The sequence below is a fragment of the Cervus canadensis genome, chromosome 23, assembly GCF_019320065.1.
Source record: "Cervus canadensis isolate Bull #8, Minnesota chromosome 23, ASM1932006v1, whole genome shotgun sequence".
Classification (NCBI taxonomy): domain Eukaryota; kingdom Metazoa; phylum Chordata; class Mammalia; order Artiodactyla; family Cervidae; genus Cervus; species Cervus canadensis.
The window spans coordinates 32,118,114-32,126,779 of record NC_057408.1 but is presented as its reverse complement, the minus strand read 5'-3'; the positions used below and the strand labels follow the sequence as shown (position 1 = coordinate 32,126,779).

The window sequence follows — 8,666 nt, the reverse complement described above, 5'->3', positions numbered from 1 at the left end:
ATCTCTGGCTGATAATAGAGATTCCACAGGTAGTTTGTTAAGACATTAAATGGGATTAAAACAAATACCCCAAAATGAGAAACAAAAGATGCACCCCAGACAAATGGCAATTTAAAAATCAGACAAATAATAACTAAAATAATGGATTATACACACATACCTATACACTCATAAGCTAAATAAAAACAGCCCCTCCCAAAAAATAAAATAAAATAAAAAAGTACAATAGATTGACCTGGTGAACAAAGGAAACCAAAAATTATATCCACCAGTTAAGAACAAAACTAGTTAAAGAACAAAACTAACTAAAGCACAGACTGGAAAATAAAACTAAAGAAATTTGCCAACTGGGGAAAAAAGCAACAAAAGCAAAGCAAACTAGCAAATACAGTGAGAAAAAGAAAGGAAAAAAAAATAAAAGTAAGAATAGAAATGCAAAGTTAAATAGATGTAGATGAAGAAGATTTATATATATTCAAGATTAACTGCAAGGGGAAAAGAAGAGTAGGAAAAGCAAACAAAGGGAAAAATATAGAAAAATTAATGATAAATTTTAAAAATTTAAATTAAAGAAGAGAAATAAAGAACAAGAAGAAGAAAGAAAAACTTCACAGAACTGCAAAAGGCCAAGGCAGAATTTTATAACAGAAAAAAAAGTGTGATTAAAAAAAATGTTATCAAATGCTTAAATAGATTTAATAGTACTAATAAAATCTACAACTACAACAACGGGGACTGGAAGGAGGGAAGGTAAAGAAAGCAAGCAAGAACCGGGTGAGTTGTGGCGATGCTGTGGCCGCGGCTGGCGGCGACTGAGTGGGCGGCGTTGGCCTGGGAGCTGCTGGGCGCCTCGGTGCTGCTGATCGCGGTGCGCTGGCTGGTGCGGCGGTTGGACAGGCGGCCGCGGGGCCTGGGTCAGAGCGGTCCACCCGACCCGCCGCCCCGCGCGGCCGCGGGCCCAGCCCCCGATCCAGGTAAGACCGGTTCGCGGGTGGGCCCGCTCCCTTGCCCGGGCCTGGGTCCTCCTTCCCTTCTTCTCCCACCCGCCTCCCCGGCTCGGGTCCCCCGGTGCTTTTCCTCTCCGGGCTTGGATCCTCTTCCCCGGCCTGAGTCGGTGTTCTGGGAAGAGACCTGAAGTAAAACGCGCGAGTCGTTGCCTTGCAGGCGGTGAGAGCGCCGCAATGCTGGATGCCCGGGGGCACGTTTGTGCCCAGTTTTGTGGGTTTGAGCCCCCTGATTTGACCGAGAAGGCAGTGTGCACCCTGCGTGCATCCCAGATCCTCCTTCGTTCAGTTTTCTTTCACCGCGTTGCCCGCAAGTCTGGTTTCTTCCTGGAGGATAAACAACAGTTTCTCAAATACCCTGATAAGGAGATAGAATTTTATTAGCAGAAAGCTAATTTTATTAGCATCAACACGTTGATGACCCTACCTAGACATCTCGGGGCTGCAGCGGTCCTTACAGATGACTTAATTTTTACAGCAGAGGGAGCAGGCCTCAGGAAGGTCCCGCTCGGCGGGGATGACAAGTCCGAGGCAGAAGCCGTGTGGAGATGCAGGCCTGTTGACACGAGGTCCAGCTTGCCCTGCAACCTGTTGGGTTTCTGGTTGTTTACCTTCTCTCATCCCCTTCAGAAAGTTTCAGGTGACATCTTTAGTAAATCGCGTGCTGCTGTGTCCAGGTACACTGTCAGCACTGTGTCAGAAAACCCACTGTGACAGAAAACCCTATCAGAAAACAGGACGCCCCAGTGAAAGGCTATGCAAACACTAAGACTGAAGACCGTGGGGGCCAGTGGTGTCTGAAAAGTGATGGGAAAGCCGCTGTCAGTCTCTTTGCAACCTGATGGACTGTAGCCCGCCAGGCTCCTCTGTCCACCGGATTCTCCAAGCAAGAATACTGGAGTGGGTTGCCCTTCCCTTCTCCAGGGGAATCTTCCCGACCCAGGCAAGGAACCCGGGTCTCTTGCACTGCAGGCAGATTCTTTAGGGTCTGAGCCACCAGAGGCTAAGAAATTACAGTTTGGAGTGTCTTATTTATTAAGTTCTTTTTAAATTTTCAACTTATATTTCTAAGTCACTTCAGACAAAAAATTACAGAAGTGGTACAGAAGAAATAAACACATGTGAAAAGATGTTCAACATCACTAGCCAGTCATGAAATTGCAAATTAAACTTACAGTGAGATATCACTACACACCTATGAGAATGTCTAAAATAAAAAATACCAATGACATTTGGTAATGCTAGTGGAAACACTGAGAAACTGAGGTCTCATTTACTGCTGGTAGAAATTTTTTTTTTTTTTAACTTATTGCTGGTAAAAAAATTTTTTTTTTTTTTATTGCTGGTAAAAATTTTAAAGGTGCAGTCATTCTGAAGTCAAACTCCCAGTTTCTCAAATAGTTGAACCTATACTTTACTCTTGGGCATTTATCCTAGAGGGTCGAAAACTTATTTTCACACGAAAACCCTTATGCAAACGTTTATGACTTCATTTGTAATTGCCAAAAACTGGAACAGCCCAGATGTGTCTGAAGGATAAAACTGGCACCTTCATGCTGTGGAATGCTGCTCAGCAGTGAGGCCAAACTGTTGATCCCTCAGCAACGTGGATGGATCTCAAAGGCATTACGCTGAGTGAAAAAAGCCAACCTCAAAAGGTCTGTAGTGTATAATTCCATTTATATAACATGAAGTAAAGGTATTATAACAATGGGGGACACCTCAGTGGTTTTCATGGGTAGGGGACAGTGGAGGAAGTTGGATGTGACAGTCAAGGGTTGGCAGAAAGATCTTTGTGGTGACGGAACAGTTCAGTAATTTAGCATGTCTGTGTGAAGCTATTCGTGTGATAAACGATCATATGGTAAGGGATCACGGAGTTACATACAAAGACACAAGAGGAGAGTGACTGCAGAACCTGGTGAGGTTGCGGTTAGTGCCAGGGTCGGCTGCCTGGGTTGGATGCAGTGTTTCAGGTGTCCCACTGAGAGAAGCCACATAGTGACTCCACAAGACTTCTCTGTACCATTTTTCAACTCCTTGTGTTTATCATTAAAATATAAAATAAAGAGTTAAAGAAACCCTGTATACATCCACTTAGATTCCCAAATGTTAGGATCTTGTGTAATCATACTGCTAGTAATAAGGTCAGGAAGTATTATACAGTCTGCAGACCTGCCTCAGTTTCTTAATCTGTGTCTTTATGTCTCTGTCAAATGAATGGACATGTTGCAGATACTTCTGACTGTAGCCCAAGGGTCAGCAAACTATGGCCCACAGGCCAAATCTGGTTCCCACCTGTTTGTGGAAGACAGCCATCTTTCATCTATGGCTCTTGAGTGTTTGCAGGTTCTTTGGCTCATCAGTTCAGTTCAGTTCAGTCGCTCAGTCGTGTCCGACTCTTTGCGGCCCCATGAATCGCAGCACGCCAGGCCTCCCTGTCCATCACCAACTCCCGGAGTTTGCTCAAGCTCAGGCCCATCCAGTCAGTGATGTCATCCAGCCATCTCATCCTCTGTAGTCCCCTTCCCCTCCCAGCATCAGGGTCTTTTCCAATGAGTCAACTCTTCACATGAGGTGGCCAAAGTATTGGAGTTTCAGCTTCAGCATCAGTCCTTCCAGTGAACACCCATGACTTATCTCCTTTAGGATAGACTAGGTGGATCTCCTTGCAGTCCAAGGGACTCTCAAGAGTCTTCTCCAACACCACAGTTCAAAAGCATCAGTTTTTCGGTGCTCAGCTTTCTTTATAGTCCAACTCTCACATCCATACATGACCACTGAAAAAACCATAGCCTTGACCAGACGGACCTTTGTTGGCAAAGTAATGTCTCCGCTTTTTAATATGCTATCTAGGTTAGTCATCACTTTCCTTCCAAGGAGTAAGCGTCTTTTAAATTCATGGCTGCAGTCACCATCTGCAGTGATTTTGGAGCCCAAAAAAATAAAGTCTGACACTGTTTCCACTGTCTACCCATCTATTTCCCATGAAGTGGTGGGACCAGATGCCATGATCTTAGTTTTCTGAATGTTGAGCTTTAAGCCAACTTTTTCACTCTCCTCTTTCACTTTCATCAAGTGGCTTTTTAGTTCCTCTTCACTTTCTGCCATAAGGGTGGTGTCATCTGCATGTCTGAGGTTATTGATATTTCTCCCGGCAATCTTAATTCCAGCTTGTGCTTCTTCCAGCCCACCGTTTCTCATGATGTACTCTGCATATAAGTTAAATAAGCAGGGTGACAATATACAGCCTTGATGGACTCCTTTTCCTATTCGGAACCAGTCTGTTGTTCCATGTCCAGTTCTAACTGTTGCTTCCTGACCTGCATATAGGTTTCTCAAGAGGCAGGTCAGGTGATCTGGTATTCCCATCTCCTTCAGAATTTTCCACAGTTTATTGTGATCCACACAGTCGAAGGCTTTGTCATAGTCAATAAAGCAGAAATAGATGTTTTTCTGGAACTCTCTTGCTTTTTCGATGATCCAGCGGATGTTGGCAATTTGATCTCTGGTTCCTCTGCCTTTTCTAAAACCAGTTTGAACATCTGGAAGTTCTCAGTTCACGTATTGCTGAAGCCTGGCGTGGAGAATTTTGATCATTAATAGCGTGTGAGATGAGTGCAATTGTGCGGTAGTTTGAGCATTCTTTGGGATTGCCTTTCTTAGGGATTGGAATGAAAACTGACCGTTTCCAGTCCTGTGGCCACTGCTGAGTTTTCCAAATTTGCTGGCATATTGAGTGCAGCACTTTCACAGCATCATCTTTCAGGATTTGAAATAGCTCAACTGGAATTCCATCACCTCCACTAGCTTTGTTCGTAGTGTTGCTTTCTAAGGCCCACTTGACTTCACATTCCAGGATGTCTGGCTCTAGGTGAGTGATCACACCATTGTGATTATCTGGGTCATGAAGATCCTTTTTGTACAGTTCTTCTGTGTATTCTTGCCACCTCCTCTTCTTATCTTCTGCTTCTGTTAGGTCCATACCATTTCTGTCCTTTATTGAGCCCATTTTTGCATGAAATGTTCTCTTGGTATCTCTAATTTTCTTGAAGAGATCTCTAGTCTTTCCCATTCTGTTGTTTTCCTCTATTTCTTTTCATTGATCGCTGAGGAAGGCTTTCTTATCTCTCCTGGCTATTCTTTGGAACTCTGCATTCAAATGGGAATATTTTTCCTTTTCTCCTTTGCTTTTCACTTCTCTTCGTTTCACAGCTATTTGTAAGGCCTCCTCAGACAACCATTTTGCCTTTTTGCATTTCTTTTCCATGGGGACGGAAAATTGAGCCTCAATATTTACTCTCGGCCCTTTACAGAAATTTTCTGAGGCCTGTTGTAGCCTCTCCCTTCTCTGTCAGTGAGGAGTCTGGGTCTCAGCAGCCACAATATATCCAATTATTTGCTGATACCTAGAGGACACACAAAAAGCTTCAGAATCGCTAACCTATACCACTGTGAAAACCCACCTTCCAGCTAGAGTGTCTGTGTACCTTTCCTGTCTTTAGAGGAGAGGAGCACATGTTATTTTTCAGTGGCTACATTCCTTCTCCCATTCATTATGTTACTAACTTGTAATACTGATGAGCACATTTGTTTTGGTTTATAGTCCACTTGGAGGTCTCTTCTATCTGTTTATTTACATGATTTTTGTGTATGTGAATCACAGACGTTAGTTACTAAAAGTCAGAACATATAAAATCATTCAGAAGTGTCCTCTCCCCTGCCCTCTGGCCTTGCTGTCTGTTTCCCACCCTCCCCTGAAACTAACTAGTCTCATTATTTCCTGCTTTATCTTTTCTTTCCCACACATGAGCAAATATTTGTGTATTAAGAATATCAGTAACAGAGGATATATGTTTGTCTTTATTCAAGTTGACTTTCTAGCATACTGTGTATTCTGCAAGGCTAATAAGCTTATATTACTTAGTAATAACTTCATATCCCTGACATTTATGGATACTTTGTCAATGTCAAACACATGCATTATTTTATCTAATTCTTGTTAAGAAGTGGAGCTATTATTATGTCTGTTTTATAGATGAGGAAACTGAGGCTTAGAGTTTACATAACTTGCTCAGTGTCACACAGTTAGTGATATAATGTAATTGTTCTCTTCGTGGCTTACTTGGTTACAAGGACAAAAGCCCTTCAGATTAGCCTACATTAAAAAGATAGCTTTAACTGTTTATAATAGCCAGAACATGGAGGCAACCTAGATATCCATTGACAGATGAATGGATAAAGAAGTTGTATGTGTGTGTGTGTGTGTGTGTGTGTGTGTGTATACACATACATACACAATGAAATATTGCTTAGCTATAAAAAGGAGCAAGTTTGAGTCAGGTCTAGTGAGGTGGATGAACCTAAAGCCTATTATACAGAGTGAAGTTTAAGTCAGAAAGAGAAAAATGTCATATATTAACACATATATATGGAATCTAGAAAAATTGTACTGATGACCCTATTTGCAGGGCAGCAGTAGTGACACAGATGTAGGTAACAGACTTGTGGACACAGCAGGGAAGCAGGGGTCGGGAGGAACTGAGAGAGTGGCGTTGACACATACATTACCATATGTAAAATCGATAGGAATTTGCTGTATGATGTAGGGAGCTCTACCCAGTACTCTGTGACAACCTAGAGGGATAGGAGGTGAGGGGTGTTCAAGAGGGGAGGGGATATATGTATACCTATGGCTGATTCATGTTGATGTATGACAGAAATCTTTACATTATAAAGCAGTTATCCTCCAGTTAAAAATATTAGCTTGGTGTAAAAGTAATTGCGGTTTTGCATTGTTAAACTTTGCCATTTGGTATTGGAATATATTCTTAAATACATGTGGTTATGTTATCATTTTAATGTGTGTTTCTCGCTTTTTTTTTTTTTGCTGATGACTTATTGCTGTTAATTTTATATTCATTTTAGACTATAGAAATGATGTTAAACAAAAAGCAGATTTGAGCGATTTTTCTTTTTTATTCGAGTTCAAAATGGGCCGTAAAGCATTGAGACAACTTGAAACATCAGTGCATTTGGCCCAGGAATTGCTAATGAACATACAGTGCAGTGGTGGTTCGAGAAGTTTTGCAAAGGAGACGAGAGCCTTGAAGATGAGGCGCTTAGTGGCTGGCCATTAGAAGTTGACAGCAACCAGTTGAGAGCAATCACTGAAGCTTATCCTCTTACAGCTACACGAGAAGTTGCCGAAGAACTCAACATCGACCTGTGTTCATTCTGTGGTCATTTGGCATTTGAAGCAAATTGGAAAGGTGAAAAAGCTTGTTAAGTGTGTACTGCATGAACTGACTGAAAATTAAAAAATCGTTGTTTTGGAGTGTCGTCAGCTTTTATTCTACTCAACAACAGCCAACCATTTCTTGATCAGATTGTGACATGCAGCAAAAAGTGGATTGTATACAATAGCTGGTGCAGTGGTTGGACCGAGAAGTTCCAAGAAGGATAACTTCCCAAAGCCAAACTTGCAGCAAAAAAAGGTCTTGGTCACTGTTGGTGCTTTGCTGCTGGACTGATACACTACAGCTTTCTGAATCTTGGGAAAACCATGACATCTGAGAAGTATGCTCAGCAAATTGCTGAGATGCACTGAAAACTGCAGCGCCTGCAGCTGGCATTGGTCAACAGAACGGGCCGAATTCTCTACAATACCTGGCTGCACGTTGCACAATCAACCCTTCAAAAATTGAGTGAATTAGGCTACGAAGTTTTGCCTCATCCACCATATTCACCTGACCTCTCACCAACTAACTACCACTTCTTCAAGCATCTCAACAACTTTTTGCAGGGAAAGCACTTCCACACCAGTAGGAGGCAGAAAATGCTTTCCGCGAGTTTGAGGAGTCTTGAAGCATGGGTTTTTTTTTTTTCTCATTGGAAAAACAATGTGTTGATTGTAATGGTTCCTATTTTGATTAATAAAGATGTGTTTGAGCCTAAAAAAAAAAAAAAAAGAAAGCAAGCAAACAAACAAACAAGCAAAATCCAGAGGAAACTACAAACAAGTCAAAATGTAAGAGTAATAAATGTTTTTCTTGAGTCTCTGCTGTCAGCGTCCTTTCCCTCACTGGGAGTCACAGTCAACCTTGCCTCCCTAAGATGTCCTTCAGACTCTGATGGTCTCTGCACCTGCTAGGGGGGGCAGCTCAGGCTCTCATCTGGCCCTACTCCTGTGTGTTCTTGCCTCCAGTGTCCACTGTCAGAACTAGTGCATTTTCTTTTATGAGAATGCACAATGTCCTTTTATATATTCCATAGATGCCAAGTGTGCCTATATGATCGGGTGGATTTAACCTGCAGTTCATACACCTGATGTATGAGCATGAAGGTGCTGCAACTGCTTAGGTCATGGGAACCCTGGCAACGTCAAGTGTCAGGCACATGGACCGCCTTTTTCTAGCCTCTGGCAGCTGGTGATCAGGCCTCTTTGTCCAGTCCTTCTCTGTTAGTCCGACCATTCAGGTACTTTAGCGGGCTCCCCTGGCTGGGGTCCTTCTCTGTTGTTTGGCACATCAGGGACTTAAAGGGGCACCCAGACTGTGGTCCTACTCTGCTATTCCACATGTCAGGTGCTTGAAGGGCCAGTCTCTATTGTTCAGCTGCTGGTTCTGGCACGTGGGAAGAGAGAGGCTCTAGTGATGCCTC

At 42.7% G+C, this 8,666-nt stretch overlaps 1 protein-coding gene across 3 annotated transcripts; it reads left to right on the top strand.

Annotated features, from left to right (window-relative positions):
* The first annotated feature begins 774 nt into the window (after positions 1–774).
* Positions 775–7,673, top strand: LOC122425601 (ankyrin repeat and LEM domain-containing protein 2-like). 3 transcript variants are annotated; one of them, XM_043444096.1, is made up of 2 exons: positions 775–974; positions 7,196–7,673. In XM_043444096.1, exons 1-2 carry the CDS (start codon positions 788–790, stop codon positions 7,291–7,293), a joined length of 285 nt encoding a protein of 94 aa, XP_043300031.1. In that variant the 5' UTR covers positions 775–787; the 3' UTR covers positions 7,294–7,673. The 3 variants fall into 3 exon arrangements, with proteins under 3 accessions (XP_043300031.1, XP_043300033.1, XP_043300032.1); XM_043444098.1 differs by lacking the exon at positions 7,196–7,673 and adding an exon at positions 2,523–3,158; XM_043444097.1 differs by lacking the exon at positions 7,196–7,673 and adding an exon at positions 1,682–1,966.
* The last annotated feature ends 993 nt before the right edge of the window (positions 7,674–8,666 follow it).

Excerpts from the sequence above, each read along its gene's own strand:
- LOC122425601 (XM_043444096.1), top strand. The coding sequence starts at position 788 with ATGCTGTGGCCGCGGCTGGCGGCGACTGAGTGGGCGGCGTTGGCCTGG. Across the intron at positions 975-7,195 it reads GGGCCCAGCCCCCGATCCAG|CTACACGAGAAGTTGCCGAA; the intron begins GTAAGACCGGTT and ends ATCCTCTTACAG.